Below are 19,969 nucleotides of genomic sequence, written 5' to 3' on the forward strand. Positions count from 1 at the left end.
GCCCAGACTAGTAGGAACCTAGGGGAGGGGGCCTCCAAGGCCCTGCCTGGGGAGGGAGGGGTGGGAGCTGGTGCAGAAGTGGCTGGCAGGAGAGAAGGATCGGGGTCCCCGGGCAGGGGACTTGGCACCGACAAAGGCTAGAAACGCCAGAGAAGCAGCTTGAATGTGGGGTTTGTCCTGAGGGCTGTGGGGAGCCATGGAAGGGTTGAGAGTGAGGGAGGGGCACAACCAGATCTGAGAATGAGAAAGAAGTCTCGGAGGCTGGCATTGGTGGGGTGTGTGGGGCACGGAAGGGAGATGTCAGATTGATGGGAGACTCCCAAGGGAGCCTGGGTTGTAGAAGAGGTGAGGCCTGAGTCCGGGTGAACGGGAGGGCATCCCTGGGAGAGACCCTGCCCACGCTGCTGTTGGCTGGACCACAGGTCTGTGGACTAGGGGCACCCCAGTTCCCTGGGGGTCAGGTGCCCCTCTCTGCTCCCTGCAGACCCTGAAGGGAAGGAAGGGCGGGGAGGAGGAAACCATGAGACCCTGTTCCCCACTCTCGGAGCCCCTGTGCAAAGGGCTCAGAGCTCAGAGGCCTCTCATTTCCGACCCAGTCAGCCCTTCTGCGTCTGCCTTCATTATTCCTGGGAGGTTTGCTTTCCTCTGCGCCCCCCCCCCCCCAGCCCCCAGTCCCAGCCTAGAGCAGCTCTGTCCCTCCCCACGCCCTTCCCATCCTCTGCGTCCTCGCCGCCGGTGCCCCTCCCCTGATCAATATCCCCCTCCTCCGTCAGTGCCCCTCCCCCCGGTCAATTCAACTGATCGCCCTCTGGTCAATTACCTTCCTTCACCTCCCACATAAATCCCCCCAGCCCTGAGCCATCTATCACTTTTTTGGTCCCCAGATTGGGGCTCCGCGGACCCTGATACCTCTGCCCCCTCCCCGATGTGGTGGGGTCCCCCCTCCAGCATTTCACACCAGGATCCTTTCTGCCCAGAAGCACATGACACCCGTCCAGCAGATAGATGAGCCAAGGACCAGAGGGGTTAAGCCGCGTGCCAGAGCCGCACTGGCAGCTCCAGCCAGGCCCGGGGGGAGTCCGCAGCCGGGACCTCACCCCCCGGTTCCTCACCTCGGTCCCCCAGTCAGCGGAAGAGGAGGATGTTAAGTTACTGGGACCAGAGGCCTGGGAGGGAGGAGGGAGGAAGGGAGGAAGGGCCAAGGGGAGGCCACCATGGGGGAGGGTCACGCCCAGAGTCTGTCTGGTTGCCAACAGAAACCAGACATGAGGTAATGGCCAAGATGAACTTGAACTTGGCTGGAGGTGGGGGGCTGGGAGCCATGGCGCCAGTTCATTGGGATGGCCCACAGGGCGGCCTGGTTGGAGGGGCACGATTGATTTACAGCAGGGGTGGGGGGGGCAGCACTACTCAGCATCAGTTGGGGGGAGGGTCCCCAGGCCGGCCCCACGCAGGTGCAGTCGATGCATTTCCAGGGGGCAGGGTCTGTTCCCCATGACTTCCCTGTGGAGACCAGGACTGGAGCTGTCCCCGATACCAAGCCTCAGTACACCCGCCCCCCCCCGCCCCGTAAAGTGGAAGTCATGGCCCCTCAGCGGCCAGGCCAGAGGTCCGACCTGGGCAGGAGAGGGCCCCAGCCTCAGTTCCACTTTGGTGCTCCCACGCTGGTGGACTTAGGCAAATGGCTTGACCCCTCTGGGCCCCTGTCCTCTTCACTTTGAAACGGGGTGGCGGCCAGGGTGGGGGCAGCGCTTGTTTAAAAAAAGAAAACGAAAGGAAACAGCCCCGATCGATCGCACGGCCTGGATATAAGGGGGCACATCCTCTCCCCTATTCTGTGCTCAGGGCACTGAGGCTCAGAGACCTGGTTCTCAACAAAACCACAGGACGCTCGAATAGATTGACATTGCAGGTAAAGAAAAGATAAAAAACAAATCAATTAAAAGAAAATCGTTGTAGCGTTAAGTATATTCTGCAAGCCGCATGTTACGTGCCGGAAGCTTTCTCTGGGGCTTCTCCAGAATTCAGATTTCACTGGGCATCCTGTACTTTGTGTAGCAGCCTTGCTCTGGGGCAGGCACTCGCCCAGGGTCACCCAGCAGGTTATGACAGGTCCGGGATAAGGGAGGCGGGGGTCACAGGTCACAGAGAGGTGGGTGTGGGCAGTGGCCAGCGAGGTCAACAGGAGAGTCTGACCCCCATCTCTCTCTCTCTCTCTCTCTCTCTCTCTCTCTCTCCCTCCCTCCCTACCCCCCCCCCCCTTTCTCTCTCTCTGTGTCCCTGTCGGGCACCCAGTCCTGGTATCTGGGATAAGAAAGATTTCTTCCCACGCCCTGCTCCTCCGTCGCGGGAATCCCAGGGGGCCGCACAGCCGGCCCCTGGCCCACGTTTTCAGTGGAAAGTTACAGCAAGCAAGAACACCCCGCCGACTCCCAGCCTGGCCGAAAAGACAAAACAGGCACATACGTACACACAGGAGGAAAACAAGCAAAAAGGAAAAAAAGGCAAAAAAAAAAAAAAAAAAAAAAAAAAGACAAACGGAAAAAAAAAAAAACCAACCATAAAAATCAACCCACCCAGCCAAGAAGACAAAAGGTGAAGACAGCAACCGTTCAGACTCTCGGGACGCCACCGCCGGACCAGAGGGCCAGGCCCAGCCACCGCTCGGAGGTCGGGGCGTCTTCCTAAGTTATTCATCTCCTCTGGCTGCTGCTCCGGAAGGTCGGGCGCCCGCTCCCCGCCTCCGCCCAGGACCAGGTGAGCGCGGCCTGGTGCCCCTGCCCAGGCCCCACGGGGCAGGACACCCAGCCAGGCCACCTCTGCCCGATGTGGGCCGGGCCTCCGCCGAGTGGGGATGCAGGCGCTGTGGGGACGGTGGGGGGCCGGCGAGGACCCCAGCCGCGGGCAGCAGAGGCCGCCCTGGAGGCCCCGGGCGGGCAGGGAAGCGACGAGGGCAGAAGAGGGTTGTGGGGAGACCCTGCGTGTCTCCGGGGGACTGGGACGCGCGGCAGAAACTTTCTCTGGAGCGTCCTGCCCCGACGCGTGCACGCGCCCGGCTGGGCTCGCTGGGGACTTGGTCTTTCAGCCCCAGGCCTGCCCTGTTTGGGAGGAGAAGTCTCTATGCAATTGACCCCCAGCTCCACCCCTCGGCATTGGAGGCCACCCCACCCCGCACCCCGCCGCCGCCGCCGGCCCTGCTCCACACGCCCCCGGGGAGGGACCCACGTTGCACACACTGTAAGAAATGCACTTTCCGAGGAAGGGGCTGGGGCGCGTGGAGAGACCCAGAGCTCCCCGGGAGGGGACACCTGTCTGGAGCCTCCATCCACCCGAGCCCTGGGAGGGGAGTCGTCCCCCCCCCCCCCGCCGCCACGTAGCCCACGGAGGTGGGAGGTGAGAGCGAGTGGTTTAAGTGCCTGATTCCCACCGCCCGCCCCCCTTTGTCCAGCTGGGATGCGAAATGGCCGGGGGCCCCTTCCATTCCCTCCCACAGCCCGGCTGCCTCCAGTCACTGATCCTCACTGCTGTGCCCCCCTCAGAGCTAGAGAGATGGGACTCCCCCCCCCACCCCACCCACGGTCGGCCCAAGGGGCAGAGCTGGGCGTCCCTCAAGCCCTGCTGCGCTCGGGCACAGGGGTGGGATCTGGGGAGCCAGCGGGCCCTCCCTCGCCTCCTCTGCCAGTGCCTTACATCCTGGAGCGACACCCCCTCCCTGGTGCCTCCCGGCCCAAAGGGGGACCACGGTTTGCACTTTCAACTTCCCCCCGCCGAAGTGGGGCGCAGCCAGGGAGGTGCATTGTGGCCGGGCCCCCACAAGGAAAGCAGGCCGGTCACTGTAGTCCACGTAGGCCTGGATGGGGTTGGGTTTGGCGGGGGGGGGGGGGGGGGGGATTCTGGCCAGGGGAGGGAGGGGCCGGCGCCTAGGGGGGTCCCCTGTAGCCACGTAGGGGACCCCCCATCCGCTAAACGTTTTCCGTTGAGCCGCTCCAAAAACACTAAGCTGGGGACACCGGGTGCCCCCCAGCCCCGGCTCCCTGGCCCCACCCCACCTCCAGCCCGGGATGGCCATCTTGGGCGGGGGGCCTGGGAGGGGGTGTTAAGTGTTCCCGGGTCGCCAGGCCCAGACACAGGGGCCCCTCCCATCCCGTCCCAGGCCCAGCTGGCCTCCTCCATGCCTGGCCCTGGGGGAAACCTCCCCCACCGCAGCCCCCCACCCCCCGCCTGGGCCAAAGCCATCGCCCTGGGGAGGGCCTCCACATCACCTGCTCCCAGCCTGGCCCTTCTCCCCCTTTCCCGTGCCCCAGGCCTGGCCAGCCTCTCCCACCTCCCCAGAAACTGGACTTTCCTCCCAAACCAGCCCAAGGGGCTTGGCAAACCCACTCGACCATAGAGAGAAAGACCCGTCCCACCAACCCCCCTCCCATCGTCCAGAGGCTTCCAAGAGCCCTTGGTCCGTCCGTCTGTCCCCAGGGCCCCCTCCACCGGGTGGCCGTAGGGGACCAAAGCATGGGCCGCTCTCCGGGAGGGCAGGAGGGGGTGGGTCGTGCAGTTGGGGTATCCGGAAGCTTCTCAGCCGGGAACCTTAGGGTGCGGGTAGGCAGGGGAGGGGAGGGGTGCCTGGGACCCCCCAGCTACCTAACTTTGCATGGTGCTTAGTCGGGGATTCCTGTGACCTGGCTCCTGATGTCAGCTCGCTGTGGCTGACACTGCATGGCAAATGATACCTGGCTCTGTCTCCCCGCCCCGCCCCCCCCGCCCCCCCCCCTCCAACACTACCCCCCCTCTTTAAAAAAAAAAAAGATACAAAAAAAAAACCTTAAAAGAACTCCATGTTTCCTAATTTGCACGGAATTTCCTACCACATGATGTGCCTTGCCTTCCGAAGATAAGTATTACCTTTAAACAATATCAGCGCACAGATAGCCGCATGTTCTGCTCGTGTAGTTAAAAAAAAAAAAAAAAAAAGACAAAACAATGACATGAAATAAAGAATAAAAATTGAAGAGGGATGTATTTCTATTTGTAAAAAAAAAAGAAAAGAAAAGAAAAAAAAAACGAAGAAGAATTTAAAAAAAAAAAAAAAGCAAAATCACACGCTAAAGAAAGCAATCCACAGAATAATCGCCCCACGGTCCGCACCCCCCCACCCCCGGCTCCGCATCTCCTGCCGCATTGGGGGTGCTCGCTGGTGCTTTGCCACCCCCAGCCCCACCCCTGGGCTCCAGGGGGGTCATTTCCGAGTCCCCTGCCCACGGCAGCAGCGGACAGACCTCAGGGGTGCACCCTGGCCCCCCGGCCAGCGGTGTCCCCATGGGGTGGCCATCCTGCCCACAGCCAGACTTCATCCCACCTCTCCTGCAGGCTGGCGTTCCCCCCCCCCCCCCGCCCCCCGGCTCAGGGTCACATTGCCATCCCACCCCCGAGGCCCCCCTCCAGCCCCCCAGGCACCCCTTGCTTGTTGGCAAAGGACTCGCCGGCCCCCCCATCCCTGGAGACTGGCCTGGGGCGGCCTTTCCCGTCCTGCCCTCTGCCCCCCCCACCCCCCCCAGCCCCAGCACCCAGTTCTGTGTCTTCCAGCTGTGACTGTGGAAGGTATCTGGTATGAAGCAAACAGAAAACAGAAGCCAAACCCAATAATATGCAATATCTGTCCGTCTGTACCTGTAGACCTAGTCCAGCCATCGTGGGCCCAGCCCGGGCCGGCGGGGACAGGGACAGCCCGGGCACAGGCCTCCCGTCTCGTGGCTGCTGACACTGTTGTCTTTTCCTTGAGTTTATTTCCTCTCCTTTCACTTCCTTCCCTTCCCTTCCGTCCTTTCTTTTCCTTTCTTTCTTGTTGTCTTCAGTTTCCTTTGCTCTTTACTCAACCAAAGCTGAGACAGTGGCAGACTGAGGGTGTCAGAGGGCTGAGTTTCTCGACCTCCGGCCCCCACCCGAGCCCACCGCGCATCTCCCGAGGGGACACAGCAGGCAGATGCCCCCATTCGTTGACCTGCTGCCCGCCCCCCCCCCCCAGAGCGGTGGGGGTGGGGGGGCCCGCAGGCCGGCCCTGGCTTCATCCACCATCAGAACTCACACCATGTCCTGTTGCAAAAAGACACCTCAGCAGGTCCCAGGGGGCAGGTCGCGGTCTGAGTGGCCGAAACACTGCCCCTAAGATCTGTCCTTAGGTCCGAGGGCCCGAGGCCACGCGTGTCCGTGTTCATGCGGCTGATTTCTGGTTTTTATTCCCCTCCCCCCAGAACTGGGGAGCAGCCACTGGAGAGTCCCTACCGGGACCCCACCCCGAGGGCTTCTCGGGGACCCCGTGGTCCCCCCCCCCACGGTCCCTTCGCAGCCCGCCCCGCCTGACCCCAAGTTCCAGCCGTGCTGTAGAAAAGAACCAGGAGGCTTCCCGAGTACATCCAGATGCCCCCCCCCCCCCCCCCGTCCTCTCTTGGACGAGGACCTGGAATACCAACCAGGGGGAGGGGGAGGTGTGGAGAGGCGAGCAGTCCCGGGCCCGTCCAGCCGAGGAGAAAGGGGGTCGGGGGTCCCCAGGCCCAGGTCTGGGCCCCGGGCTCCTGCCGAGTTCTGAGCCCAGACCTCCACCCGTGAGCTAGACAATCAGACCCAAGAGGAACCCCGGAGCGGACGTGGGGGGCAGCCGCACCCCCCAGGCAGCAGACAATTCCAGCCTCAGCCCCACACGTCCCCGTCTCTGTTCTGGAACCTCCTGTCTGTCCCCAGGGACAGCAGCCGTTAGGCAGGAGCCTGGGGCCAGAAGCAGCAACCCCAGGCCCCTGCAGGATAGACCTCGCAGGCCCCCTCCCCACTCTGGCGTCCCCCACGGTACTTTGGACTTTTTTCTCGTTAATCCAGATTATACAGTGGCTACTTTGGATTCCCTCTCTGAGACCCTGGTTTTCACTTTCTTTTTGGAGGGTGTTGGGAGGGAGATTCCAGACACACATCCTCAAATCCGGCTTCCTCCCATCTTTCCCCATCTCTGCCCCTCGGGACGCCTCCTGAGAGTCCCCCCCTCCAAACTGACACAGCCTCTCCCATCCAGCCAGCCATCCCGAAGCATCTCGGAGCGTGTGGGGACCCCTGAGCTGGCCCACCCCCACCCCCAGGCGAGGCAGGGACACAGACCCAAAGCCGTACCAGTGGGACTTGTTGCGATACCAAAACAGCCTTTTCCCAAGCAGTGCCTCACATGTCTGCTGGTGTGGCTTTGGGGTTCTCCTCCCCTGTTCCCCAGGGGCCCCCCCAGGCCTCAGGAAAGAGGAGGCGGGATCCAACAGGAGTAAGGGCTCTGGGGGAGGAAGGAAGTCACTCCCCGCCCCAAGCTACCACCCACCCCACAGCCCTCCATTCACACCTCCTGGCTACAAGGGGACCCACTGGAAGGGGACAGGGGGCTGTGTCCCAGCCCCCTCCGGCCAGGAACCCCCGGTCCACTCCCCCAGTGCATCAACCCCCCGCCCCTCCGTCTTGGGTCCCAGTCAGGCCTCTAAAACCAAAGTCCCTTCAAATCCGGGGGTCCTGGCCTCTGCCCCCAGCCTCCTGCCCTCCCACCCCCAGGACCCCGCATGGGGGACAGACGAGAGAGTCTGAGGGACAGAGCACAGCACAGGGGAGACAGGGAGGAAGCAGAGAGACCCACTTGACTCTGAAGTTCCTTTCTTTCCTTTTCTTTCCTTCCTTCCTCTCTTCTAAAAACTTTTTGGTGGTTGTTGCTGTTCGTTTTCTTTTCCTCCGAGATATTTTTTGAGGTTCCCCCCCCCATTTTGTATTTTACTGATATTACCAGGATAGTTTACTCTGTTTCTCGCTTCCTGCTTGCCACACACACCAGATCTCTCACACACACACACGCGCGCACGCGCGCGCCACGTTCATGAACCCAAGTTGGGAGAAGCTTCGGGCTGGGTCTGCCGCCCCCCTCTCCCTCCCCAGGTGGGGACGGGGGACATCTAGGCGGACCTGGCCAACTCCTCCCTTGCCCGGCTCACCCGCCTGCCCCCTCCGCACATCATACTCTGATCATAACCTTGTATATTACGCAGTCATTTCGGGTTTTGCAGACGCGCCTACCTAAGTACCATTTACAGAAAGTGACTCTGGCTGTTACTATTTCGTTTGTTTGTTTCCCTATGCAAAAAAAAAAAAAAAAAAAAATGAAAAAAGGGGGGGTTCCATAAAAGATTCAATAAAAAGCAAAAAAAAAAAAAAAGAAAAGAAAAAGAAAAAATGTATAAAAATTAAACAAGCTTAAGCTTCGACTCTTTCTGACTGTCTCGGGTCCTTTCTGTGCTGAGTGTGGGCTGTTCTGTGCCAGGAGGAAGGGCAGACGCCGGGCCAGTGGCCTCAGGAAGCAGGGACCCCAGCACTTCGGAGAATCGGGCAGGTGTTCTGAGGTCTTTAGATCCAAGTGTTCCCCAGAGACACTCCACAGTGTCTGGAGACATTCGTTGACGGGGGGGGGGGGGGGGGCACGGCTGCTGTTCAGCCCCCCACATTGCCCGGGACGCCCCCGACAGAGAGTGATCTGGGTGCAGGTCCTTCCTGCACAGTCCCTAGTGGCTCCAGTGGTCTCCCACTCCCAGGATGGGCCACTTCGCACCCCCCAAGCCTTTGCCCTGCTGCTCTGCTCTCTGCAGCCTCCCCTCCCTACGCAGACCCTTCAGGTCCTCCAACATCCTCTTCCTCCGGGAGGCCTGCCCGGGTTTCCCCGACCCGTCTCGGATTCCCCCAGGGTCTTCAGCCAACAAACTCCGTGGTTATCTAGGGAGCACCTGCTCTGTGCCAGGAATCTCCGCCTCCTCCCCACCCCACCCCCACCCCAGCTCCCAGGACAGAAGCTGGCACACAGACGATGCTCCATAACACGCAGGATGTGTTCCCTCTCTTTTTCCACCTGTCAAAGTCCCATTCATTCAGCAAAGATTTCCGGAGCATCTGCCGAGTACCAAGTACTGGGGACACGGCACGGAACAAAACGCCCAAAATAACCTGCCTTCATAGCCGTTACAGCTCCAAGTTGCGGAGATGCAGGGTAAACAGTAAAAATCAGCAAGATATATATCGGAGGAGGTAGGTGCCAAAGAAGTAAAGCAAAGTAAGGGAAGGGAGAGTGGGCCTCACATGAGGAGGTAGCATCTAAACAAAGACCTGAACAGCAGGAGGGAAACAGCCCTCTGAAAATCTGACAGATGAGTGTTTCAGGCAGAGGGCACAGTCTGTGCAAAGGCCCTGGGGTAGGACCCCGCCTGGCGTGTTGGAGGAACAGCCAGGAGACCGGTGTGGCTGAAGCAGAGGGAGGGACTGAGGAAGGAAGGGAAGGGACAAGGCAGGTCCTGCATGCAGGGTCTTCTGGACCACCGCCAGGACTTGGGCTTTTCCTCCAGGAAGGTGGGAGCCCTGGAGGGCTGTGGGCAGAGGAGGCTGGGACCTCACTCGGTTCCAACACCCTCTCGTCCAGGGGGCCTCCCCCGCCTGCCTGGGCAAAGCCCCCGTTCACCCTCCGAGCTCCCAGCCCCCAGCCCCCAGTCTGTCCCACCCTGGCCCTGGTCACACAGGGCCGGCAGTGCTCGTGTCCGGTTCTTCCCCAACCCCAGTAGCCATGGGGGCTTCTCAAAGGCTGGGGGCAGAGAGGAGCGAGGCTGTGGGGGCACAGGAGCATTGCAGGTGTGAGGGGCAGTCACTTCCCTTTCTTGGGGGGACTGGGGTCTCCGAAGCATTGCCCCTCATCCTACGCCCCCATTCCAAGTCCCCCAGAGACCTCCAAGAGCCCCCCAATTTGGGCAACCAGAGCTCTCTGCTGCACAGGCTCCTTCCATACTCCAACAGACCTACCCGGGAGGCATGATTACATCCCTTTTTACTGATGGGGAAACTGAGGCATAGAGAGACACAAAGGGACCAGGCACAGTGCCCCTACACTCCACGCAGATGCACGGCCCCACGCCGCCAACCAGATAGGAACAGACGACAGTCGTCGGGGGGGGGGGGGTCCGAGGCAGCCCAGACCCCACCTCTTCCCGCCCCTGCCCCATCTCGGACAGGGCTGGGTGCTTCTGCCCTCGGCAGCAAGGTTCTGGCGCCCCCTCGTGGACGGGACGGGGAGCTGGACCCAGAAGCCAGTCTTGGGCGCAGGCGTGGCAGGCAGCCCCCAGCCACCTGCGCCCTCACCCCCACCCTGCAGCCCAGCCCCTCCCCGCAACGAGATAGGGGGCCCTAGCACGAGCTTCTTTTGCGGGATGAAGGTTCAGCCTGTTGTGGGGGCTCAGACAGCGTTGGGGGTCATTTGGGGTAGGTCTCATGCGGGATGGGGGCTCGACCCCCATCCACCAGAGGTGGGGGGGGGGGTCAGTCTGGAGCTCAGCCCAGGGTGGGGGGCTCAGCCGGGGTCGGGGGTCACTCAGGGCTGTGGGACTTCACCAGGGGTGTGGGGCTCAACCCAGAGTGGGAGGTCAACCGGGCTTGGGGTCCTCAGACCGGAGGCCAGGGCTCCGCTATTTGGGGGGGGGGGGATTCTCCAAGAAAGCGTCTGTGGTTTCGGACGTTGGCCCCTGAGGTGATGCAGTTCTTGGCTTTGGCGGGGGGGGGGGGGGAGCCAACACTGCAGAGTCCCAACACTGCAGGCTGTTCGCCGTCCCCTGGGCCCCCAACTAAATGCCATACAAGGGACGCGGGCTTGCGACAGCAACAAAACGCTCCCCGCCCCATTTCCAGACGCCCCTAGAGAAGTCCCGCCCCTGCGGAAGGGGAGGAGCCTACACGGCCCCGCCCTTCTCGCGACCTCTCCGACCTCCGCTCCGCCCCCACCCGGAACCCCCGGATCGTCCGGACCCCAGAGCCGCAGTCTGGGTGCTCACGCTGTGGCCTTCTAGATCCCCCAAGCCTGTTCGAGGACGGCCGTGCGCCCGGCCCCATCCGCGCCGTTTCAGCATCACAAAAAGCTGGCATTCATTTATTAGACACCTTTTGGGTTCCGGGTTCTGTGCCCAGGATTTTTGTGGACATCATTTCACTTCGTCCTCATGACAACTTCTAAAGGACCAAGTTATTTTCCAACCCCCGCCCCCCCGCCCTTTTACGGGACAGGACACTGAGGCACAGAGACGTTAAGTTACATACTTAGGGCCACACAGCAAGGACGGGGCCGCGGAGCCGCCACCCAGAGGGCAGGGCAGGAAGAGGGGGTGATGAGCTGCGTCTCCTCCCAGCCTCGGCACCGCACGCAGTCCCAGCTGGTGGGGGGGGGGGGGGTGGACAGTGACCAGAAACTCGGCACGCGGTGGGAGGGGCGCTCGTCTCCCAGGAAACCGCCCTGCGCTCCGCATCGGCTGGAAGTTCTTGCCCAGAAGCAGCAGAAGCGAGATTGCAGGGGGACGGGACCGGGCCTGGGCCCTGCAAACACTGGAGAGCCAACTGCACGGTTTCTGCCCCACGTCCCTCTTGCCAGTGAAAAAGGGGGCTGGGGCAGGATGTGCTGGGGAAGGGGACGCATAAACACCCAGGTAAATGCAAAGAAGCCTCCCAGAGGGACTTGGGGTGGGTCCTGAGCGCTCCTCATTCAGGGACCCTTCACCCCGAACCCCACATGGGATAATTCCCCTGGCCCCAGGACCGGGACTTTGCTTGCAGAGTGCAGAGCAGGCATGGGGGCAGCCCTGGAGGCCTGCCTGGAGGAGGCAGGCGAGAAACCTTCATTGGGAGGCGCTCACCACTCCTTCACGGTTTGGAGGCACCTCTCTCTCCTCCAGCTCCAGCCCCTGGTCACCCTCTGCTTCTTTCTCCTCCTTTCCCACACTCCCCACGTCCTCCTCTTTGTTGCTGTGGAAACGAGAAGGGTCCAGAACACCTCATTCAATAAGGACTTCCAGCGCTCCCGGCCTCTTGTGATTCTCCCAGAACCTCCCAAACCCCCCACGCTTTGTTGTTCCCATCGTACACAAGGGGTGCTGAGGCTCGGACAGGTTAGGACCCTTGCCGGAGCCCCCCCCCGCCCCCCTCCCGTGAGCTACAGGAGCCCCAACCGTCCTGAGTCTCAGAACTGCAGGTGCCCCAACAGGCAGAGAGCCACGGAGACGGGTGCGTGGATGGGTGGCTAGGTGAGCGAGTGGCTGGGTGACAGAACAATAGGCGGCCACGTGGGTGGGCGGGGGGACAGGTGGACGGTCGCACGGGTGGATGGAGGCAGCGGCGATGGGGGCTGAATACACCCGTCTGGGGGAAGCTTCCTCGTTTTCAGGTGAGTAGTCAGGAGGGAAGTCCGTGAGGTTGTGGGAGGCCCCATCGGTTCTGAGTCCAAGAACCACCCCCGGCCCTGCCCTGCCCTGCCCTGCCTGCCTCCTCCGAGGCTCTGGGAGGACAGGGGAGAGACTCCCGGGGGGGCCGGTGGTTCGGCAGGGGAGGGGGGGCTCAGGCTCAAAGGGGGCCCACCTGTCGCGGGACTCTCTGCACCAGACAGCGTAGACCACGGCGAAGACGAAGGTGAGGAAGAGGGCGGCCAGCGCGGCCCCCAGCCCCACCAGCCACGGCTTCCTCTGGGCCACTGCGGGCGGGGCGGGGCAGGGTCAGAGGCTGGGCCACCGGGTCGGGACTCCCTTCCCACCTCCTCTCCCTCCCAGAGGCCTTACAGGGCTGCGCCTGAACCAGGCACGGGACCAGAGCTTCCAGAAGGGAGACCCGGCCAGTGGTCATCCAGAACCTGTCCATCCTTGTGGGTCTGTCCTCGCCTCTCTCCAGCAGGTTCTGGGGTGCCACCCCCCCACCCCCAGAGGAGGAAGTGGCCTGCCCAGGATACCCCGGGGCAAGGTGTGGCCAGTGTGGCCGGAAGTGGGGGGTGGGGCCCCTTCTCTGGATTCAGGGCCTGCCGGGGAAGGGGCCTCAGGGTCCCAGGGATCCCAGCACCCTGTCTCCCTGAGGACCCCCCCCCCATCGGACCCCCTCACTCCCCACATCCAGAGCCGGGGTGGGGGTGGGGGGAGAGGCTGAGGAGAGGTGGGGAACTCCTTCCCCGAACACCTACTGTGTGCCGGCACCTGCAAGGGTTCTTAACCCCTGGCACCTCCTTTGTGCCTTATGTCTTGTCCCCAGGTTGCAGAATTGCGTCTGGCGTTCCAGAGGGACACGGTTGTCCCAGCTAGGAAGCACCCCCCACCCCAACCCTCCCCGTCCTAGGACATTCATCTCCGAGTGTGACCTTAGCTAGAGCCTACAAGCTCCCTCATCCTTTGGGTGGCCTGGGCTTCCATCCCCGGTCTGCCAACAGCAGCCAGCGACACCTGGCCGGTGACATCTGTCGTTCTGTGCTTCGGTATCTTCAGCTGGAAAATGGGACAGATCGCGTACTGCTGACCGAGGATGAAGTTGCTAGGGGTTCGCTGGGAGCATCTCTCAGGGCCTTTATTACCTTTCTTTTCTTTATGGCTTTTCCACCCCCTGCTGGACGGTCCTGGAAGTGTTCTTGCACAGAGGCTCCCTGCCTTCTGGGTCGCATCCCACCAACCCCAGCTACGGGCCCCAGAACCGATCCGGGATGCCGGCCTTTATCAAGGTCCCCATTAAGAAATAGTTAACGTCCAGGACAAGGCCCAGGGCCCGGAGAGGCGGAGGTGAAAGAGGAAGCTGGAAACTGGGAGGAGAAAGCACTGTCCCTTCCCAAGACAGCAGGGAACCCTGCGGCACCTGCAGCCTCCCAGACCCAGTTCCCCAGGATGGAGCCACGTGACCCCGGGGGGTGGAGGAGCGGCGATTTCCCAGGATACGGCTCTCTGGGGGCTCAAAGTCCAGGGCTCAGGGCAGCAAACTCGAGATTGCACGGAGATTGCGCACGGTGCCGGGACATCGGGGCACGGGGCAACTTGCTGTTCCGTACCCGCACAGGCATTGGCCCCGACCCCCAAAGCCGCCTCCCCCAGGGGGAAACTGAGTCCCACGAAACAACAGGGGCCCTTCTGGAGGGCTCTTATCAATTCTTTAATGCAGGTCCCCAGAAGGCAGCCCCGGCCCCGTGCTGGTCCCGGGGCGGAGAGGGACGGGGGAGGTTCTGGACAACAGATATCAGGGAGAGGGAAAAGAAATCAGGCAGTGGGTAGAAGTAGGTGGGGCCAGGAGATGGCAGAGGGCTTGGGGGCTTCTCCATAACCAAGAATGTGCTCCAAGTTCAGGAATCACTAGGCAGACACATCAGGAAGGAGGGCGGATAAAGCCCACGAGTGTAGCGCACGGAGAGCCCTCCCTGAGGGGCAGGGCGAGTTCCACCGGTCTTCTTTCTGGGAGCGGTGTTCTCAACTCCACGTGGGATGTCGGGGTGGCTTCACATCCAGGTCATTGCTTGTATGGTGTGGAAGGGGTACCTCTGGGGGGCTGCCTGGAAGAAGTGTGTGGCGAGTCTTCACATGGCTGTGTTCCTGACTGTCTCATCATCTCCGGGCTCCTCCTTCTCCTCCAGCTCCAGCCCCAAGTTTCTCTCTCCTTCCTTCTCAGCCCTCTTCTCCTTCTCCTCCTGTATCTCGTCTTTCTTCTTCCTCTTGTCTCTTTCACTGTATGAATACAAAGGCCCCAGACCACGATAAGACACAGAGTCGCTCGTATTTAATGGACACTTTCCTGTGCCAGGCCTTGTGACCAGTGTGTTAGAAAAAGTATCTTTGTTGAGTCCTCGAAACAGTCCTTGTGAGGAAGCCTTATCTCTTTTTCGCAAAGGCGGAAACTAAGGCTCAACCAACCATCCCTGGGTGGGCAGGTGGATGGCTGGGAGGATGGATGGATGGATGGATGGATAGGTAGATAAGTAGAGAAGTGAATGGAAGCTTGCATGGAGGGAGGAATAGGTAGATGGAGTGATAGGTGTAGATTGATTAGAGGAAGGAAAGAATAATGTCAATGGATGAATGGATAGGAGTGTAGATAGGTGGGTGGGGGGATAGATCACTGGGATAATGGGTGGGGGAAATGGGCAGGTGGATGGATGGGTGAGTGAGTAGGTAGATGGGTGGGTGGGGGAATGGATGGATGGATGGAAGACTGGATGGATGGATGGATGGAAGAATGGATGGATGGATGGATGGATGGACAGATGGATGGATGGATGGATGGATGGATGGATGGAAGACTGGATGAAAGAATGGATGGATGGATGGATGGATGGATGGATGGAAGAATGGATGGATGGATGGATGGATGGACAGACGGACGGACGGATGGATGGATGGAAGACTGGATGAAAGAATGGATGCATGGATGGATGGATGGATGGATGGACAGATGGATGGATGGAAGAATGGATGGATGGATGGACAGATGGATGGATGGAAGAATGGATGCATGGATGGATGGATGGATGGAAGAATGGATGGACGGATGGATGGATGGAAGAATGGATGGATGGATGGACGTACGGATGGATGGATGGATGGATGGACAGATGGATGGATGGAAGAATGGATGCATGGAAGAATGGATGGATGGATGGATGGATGGATGGATGGACAAGATGGATGGATGGAAGAATGGATGGAAAATGGACAGATGGATGGATGGACAGACGGATGGATGGATGGATGGGTGGATGGATGATGGACAGAAGAATGGATGGACGGATGGAGGAATGAACAAGGCAGGGAGAAAACTACCAACATAGGAACCCTGGTGGATTCTACAACCTCCAGCACATCTGGGGAGTGGGAATCACATTTCGCTGGAACTGCACTGGGTCTTAGACAAAACAAGCCATCAGGCCTGCACCTCTCCCGTACATTTTGGTCTCAACTGAGAATCTTCCAGTCAGACTGGCTTCCTCCCCTCTCCTGCCCTCCTACTCCTATCCCCCAACTTTTGCCCAAGTTGAGATGTACCGGAAGGTCCCCCGCCCTGCCACATCCCTGAGCCTTCCCATCAGAATCGTGCCTGGAAGCAGTCAGGACCATAGGAGGCACTGAGTCCAGGAGAGTCACCCACAACAAGCCACACGCTTGTGCACAGACACCTACACAATCCCACACCACCGTCTTATTCACCACATATTTGCCAAGTGCCTACTGGGTGCCGGGCCCTGTGCTGAGCACTGGGCACACAGCCGGGACTGAAGCTAAGTTCTATTCATCAATTGGAAGCTACCGTGTAGTGTCGAGAAGGCGGTAAATGACTAAGAGAATTTCAGCTGGTGTTAAATGCAAAGAAAAACGCACAGCTACGGGACACAGAGCGTCAGGAGAGCTGGTAGTCAGGGTGGGCTTCTGTGAGGAAGAAAGATCTGGGCAGGGACTGAAGGAGGAGCCAGCCGGAAGATACACGGCAAAAGGTGTTCCAATCGGCGAGAACAGTAGGTGCAAAGGCCCTGGGGCGGAAATGTGCTTGAAGTGTTCAAGAGCCGGAGGTCATCTGTGCCCACCCGTGCTTCCCCACCCCCGGAGAGGGCGCACACAGACCCCCTGACCCCGCACACAGCCACCCACGTTCACACAGGCGGTACCTCAGGTCCACATCCTGGTTGGTCTCTATTCTGAACCTGGGCTCCCCCTCATCCTCATCCCTGTAGGAGAGATAGAAACGGGGCGGGGGGAGGTGAGGGGGGGTGAAGGGCAGGAGGTAGGGAGACCCTTGGCCCCTCTGCCGTGAGCTGGGGCTCACGAACTACAGAAAGGAAGGCAGGTGTCCTGGATTGTAGGTGGGGGTCTGAGCAGCGACAGGGAAATGGGGAGACAGAAGAAGGGACCAGAGAGAGTCAGAGAGGGGGAGGGGCGCCCAGCACTTTGGGACGGGGGGACGGGGACAAGGGAGCGGGGAGAGGGGCTCCCACCTCACTTTGGAGCACCAGATGCGGTTGGCCAGCATGAGGAGGAAGACGATAAACAGGAATCCCACGACGGCTGCCAGGCCCACCAGCCAGGGCTTCAGGTGACCCTGCGCGGCTGTCCGAAGGTGGGGCAGGTGGGACTCAGAGATGGGGAGGCGGGGGGCCTGGCCCCCGATAGGGGAGAGGGGAGCGGTGCTGGGGGTGCTCAAGCAGATGGGGTCTTGGAAAGGGGCTGGGTTTCAGAGACCGGCTCTAGAGACCAGGAGGGGGCTAGGGGCTGTGACAGGCAGGATTGGCCTCAGGGACGGGGAGGGAGGCCCAGAGGGAGTGGAGGGGCTGGGGGGGGCGCTCCAAGAGGGGCCGGGCCCCATTCCTCATCTCCCTGCCCCCTCCTCTCAGAGGCCTCAGGTCCTCATCATGAAAAATGGGGAGAAGGTGAGCCTTTGGATGAGCCCATCCCACAACCGCTCCCCACCACTCCCCCGCCACCCCGGGTCCAGGGCACAGCCCTACCCTCCTGAGCCTCGGCAGGTGACAGGAGCAGGGCGCTGAGCAGGAAAAGGGTCTCCAGGGTCCCCATGGCCGCGGAGGAGCCAGCAGCAAGGCACAGTCAAGGTCAGGCCCGGTCCAGGCCCTGCCCAGCCCTGGATACAGCGGCAGGCGGGCCCAGGGGTGGGGCAGGCCCAGACCCGGAGGGGGCCCTCCCTCCTCCCCTCCCCACCCGGAGGTCAGACTCTGGACCTGAAATAACAATTAACGCGGGGAGTCCAGCCCCCTCCACCCTGGGCCCTGCCCCAGGACCCAGCCTCCAGGCTCCCAGGCTCCCTGCGGCAGGGGCCCGGCTGCGATGGGCCTCCACGCGGCGTCGCTATGTCTCCGTCTCCGAACTCCCCACAAAATGTTATGCCCCCGTGTCATAGAGAAGCTCGAGGAGGCCAGGAGCACAGAGGTCACGTGGAAATTTTGCGAGCTGGGATCTGAACCCCGGTCACCCAGAGCCAAGGCTGGGATGAGTACAGGGACAGGAAGTGATGGGCCGCGTGCCCACCGGGCATCTCCAAACCCACCCACGCCCTTATGGCTGGAGAATGGGTCAACCAGGCAGCCGATGACTCAGGGTCCAGGCTCTCCTGCCCGTCAACCTTGGTCCCCGGGGCTGATTAGATAGGGGACCCTGCCCAAGCGAGGGAGTGCTGCAGCCCAGCTGTCATGGGACAGCCACGGCCCGGGCACGTGGCAGGAGGCCCGGAGTGGGGGCCTCTGCAGGGCCTTGGAGGGGGGGTCCGGGGGGCACTGGGGGATAACAGCGTCATTGCACATGGCCTTATGGAGGGCCTACGCATCCCTGGGGCCTCCTCCCTCCCTGCAGTCTGACTACAGACTACAGGCCACCCAGCAGAGCGGTGGAGTTCAAAGCGAGCCCACCCCGACCACCCAGGCGGTACGTATGAAGCGCCTACTGTGTGCCCTATTCTGTGCAAAGCTCAGACGGGAGGGAGGGAGCCTCAGGCACTGTCCTCCGGGAATTCTCGGGTTAGCTGGGAAGTCAGGACCCCCCACCCCCACCCCGGGGACCGGCAGATCGAGCGGGGGCCCAGCAGCAGAGCCTGGGAAGGAGGCCGGGGTGGGGACCGAGCAGATCCGGAAGACCGGGGGCAGAACCCTGCCTTGGGGCTTCTGCTTCCGAAGGCAGGTCACAGAACCGGCCTCCGGCCACAAAAAAGTTCTCTCTGCTGCAAGCAAGTCCTTTCTGGGCTTCGTGCCTCCACTGTCCCATCTGTTAAATGGGGTCAACTGAGTCCTGCCCGCGAGGATCACAGGGAAAAGGCTCACCGAGCACAACAGCAGGCACAGGCTAAGCACTAGGCCACGGTTAGCCACCATTATCACTGTTTTAAAAACATCTTCTTGGTGGAGGCCGGGCGGGATTAGGCTCTGGGGCCAAGGGGGAAGCAGGCGGGAAGTGCCAACCACTGGGAGACCTGCCCGCGGAGAACGAGAACATTCTGTGCCGAGACAGGGCAGATCAGTGGAACAAGGGGTCCCGAGCGCCCAAGTCGAGGCTACACAACCACCAGAGGGGTTCAAACCCGGGCCCGGGCCAGAGGGCAGGGCCCAGCTCAGTTCAGCCTCCAGAAGGAGCTTCGGCCAGGGGGGTCCTTGAAGGCAATCGAAGGGCGGCGGGGAGGCGCGGAGGCTTCTGCGGGGGCTGCGTCGGTGCCTCCGCCAGGGTCCTCGTCGCCCCGCCAGGCCAGGGCCAGCTGCAGATCGAGCTCCTCCAGATCCTCCCCCTCCAGGCTCGGGCGCAGCTCCTGGGGGGCGTCCTCCTGGTCTGGCTTCGGGCCAAAGGCCCAGTCTGCGGTAGGACACCGGTGAGGAGCCCCCCCCCCCCCCCCCCCCCGGGCCCCGTCCGCCCTCCGCCCCCTGCCTTGTACCCGCCCCTGTCCCCGCCCCCCCCCCCCCCCCCCCCCCGCTCCCGGGTGGCCCAGCACTGCCCCCAGCCAGGCCCGTGGTGGGTGGCGGCTCACCTGCCAGGTCGTGGGCGAGGTCCTTGATGAGATGCCCCACAATGGCGTAGGCCACGGCCACCACCAGGAATGCCGCGAGCAGCAGGTACAGCACATACCTGGGCAGGCGGATGGCATCCAGGGGCGGCGGGCGGTACTCCTCGTAGAGCGGCGGGGCCGGGCTCCAGCCCTCCATCCCCTCCTCGACCGCCAGCCCCGGCATGGTGGCCGCCGGCAGCAGGAGAGGCCTGGAGGTGACCCGCGTGGCGGAAATATTAAGGGGCTTTGGGTAAGAGGATTGGGGCTCCTTCGAGGCCACCATCTGTCTGGATTAATCACAGCGCAAATCGCTTCCGCCCGCTGCACCCCACCCCCCCTCCCTCGTTCAGCTCCCGCCAACCTGGCTGGTGCTCTGAATGTCCATCCCGACCTCAGGGCCTTTGCTCCAGCTGTCCTGGGAAATTCCCTGGCCTCATGGAGCTGACATTCAAGACGAGGGGACAGATGTTGAGAAAAACAGGGCCTTAGAGTAAACGATGTATTGGGTTAGAACGTGCAGAGCCGTGTTGGGATGGGGGGGGGTGCGGGTCTATGGGGCTGGGACTACTAAGGGGAGTGAAAGCTTAAAATATGGTAGCTCAGGCCATATGGAGGTGCATGTGAGCAGAAA

General features: G+C 61.6%; 4 protein-coding genes across 9 annotated transcripts in view; 1 reads left to right on the forward strand and 3 right to left on the reverse strand.

Moving 5' to 3' along the window:
* The window catches only part of NFIC (nuclear factor I C), a 59,797-nt gene extending 51,605 nt beyond the window's left edge, over positions 1–8,192 (forward strand). For 3 of the 5 annotated variants that reach the window (XM_047840835.1, XM_047840841.1, XM_047840855.1), the window contains one exon: positions 2,296–8,192. In XM_047840835.1, the coding sequence (XP_047696791.1) occupies positions 2,296–2,313 (18 nt within the window). In that variant the 3' untranslated portion in view covers positions 2,314–8,192. Of the gene's footprint in view, positions 1–1,845; positions 1,913–2,295 lie in introns of all 5 variants that reach the window. The other 2 variants (XR_007148245.1, XM_047840825.1) reach the window with 1 other exon arrangement.
* Positions 8,193–10,943: 2,751 nt separating this feature from the next.
* SMIM24 (small integral membrane protein 24) lies at positions 10,944–12,779 on the reverse strand. 2 transcript variants are annotated; one of them, XM_047840956.1, is made up of 4 exons: positions 12,630–12,779; positions 12,433–12,544; positions 11,715–11,823; positions 10,944–11,479 (listed from the first exon to the last, which is right to left on the reverse strand). In XM_047840956.1, exons 1-4 carry the CDS (start codon positions 12,706–12,708, stop codon positions 11,117–11,119), a joined length of 663 nt encoding a protein of 220 aa, XP_047696912.1. In that variant the 5' UTR covers positions 12,709–12,779; the 3' UTR covers positions 10,944–11,116. The 2 variants fall into 2 exon arrangements, with proteins under 2 accessions (XP_047696912.1, XP_047696921.1); XM_047840965.1 differs by having other exon boundaries at positions 10,944–11,823.
* Positions 12,780–14,285: 1,506 nt separating this feature from the next.
* Positions 14,286–17,431, reverse strand: LOC125155562 (small integral membrane protein 24-like). Its single transcript, XM_047841009.1, has 4 exons — positions 17,306–17,431; positions 16,796–16,907; positions 16,469–16,528; positions 14,286–14,537 (listed from the first exon to the last, which is right to left on the reverse strand). The coding sequence occupies exons 1-4, from the start codon at positions 17,370–17,372 to the stop codon at positions 14,390–14,392; spliced, it is 387 nt and encodes a 128-aa protein (XP_047696965.1). The 5' UTR covers positions 17,373–17,431; the 3' UTR covers positions 14,286–14,389.
* Positions 17,432–18,912: 1,481 nt separating this feature from the next.
* Positions 18,913–19,522, reverse strand: SMIM44 (small integral membrane protein 44). The gene is made up of 2 exons (XM_047850895.1): positions 19,321–19,522; positions 18,913–19,148 (listed from the first exon to the last, which is right to left on the reverse strand). Exons 1-2 carry the CDS (start codon positions 19,520–19,522, stop codon positions 18,913–18,915), a joined length of 438 nt encoding a protein of 145 aa, XP_047706851.1.
* Positions 19,523–19,969: the final 447 nt, after the last annotated feature.

Source organism: Prionailurus viverrinus, chromosome A2, assembly GCF_022837055.1.
Source record: "Prionailurus viverrinus isolate Anna chromosome A2, UM_Priviv_1.0, whole genome shotgun sequence".
Classification (NCBI taxonomy): Eukaryota; Metazoa; Chordata; class Mammalia; order Carnivora; family Felidae; genus Prionailurus; species Prionailurus viverrinus.

Coding starts and splice junctions, on each gene's coding strand:
- LOC125155562 (XM_047841009.1), bottom strand. CDS start 17,372: ATGGGGACCCTGGAGACCCTTTTCCTGCTCAGCGCCCTGCTCCTGTCA. Junction 16,908..17,305: donor ACCTGCCGAGGCTCAGGAGG/GTAGGGCTGTGC, acceptor ACCTTCGGACAG/CCGCGCAGGGTCACCTGAAG. Junction 14,538..16,468: donor AACCAGGATGTGGACCTGAG/GTACCGCCTGTG, acceptor GTATTCATACAG/TGAAAGAGACAAGAGGAAGA.
- SMIM24 (XM_047840956.1), bottom strand. CDS start 12,708: ATGGACAGGTTCTGGATGACCACTGGCCGGGTCTCCCTTCTGGAAGCT. Junction 12,545..12,629: donor CCTGGTTCAGGCGCAGCCCT/GTAAGGCCTCTG, acceptor CCCCGCCCGCAG/TGGCCCAGAGGAAGCCGTGG. Junction 11,480..11,714: donor CTCCAAACCGTGAAGGAGTG/GTGAGCGCCTCC, acceptor CCCCTTCCCCAG/CACATCCTGCCCCAGCCCCC.
- SMIM44 (XM_047850895.1), bottom strand. CDS start 19,522: ATGCCGGGGCTGGCGGTCGAGGAGGGGATGGAGGGCTGGAGCCCGGCC. Junction 19,149..19,320: donor CCTCGCCCACGACCTGGCAG/GTGAGCCGCCAC, acceptor GTCCTACCGCAG/ACTGGGCCTTTGGCCCGAAG.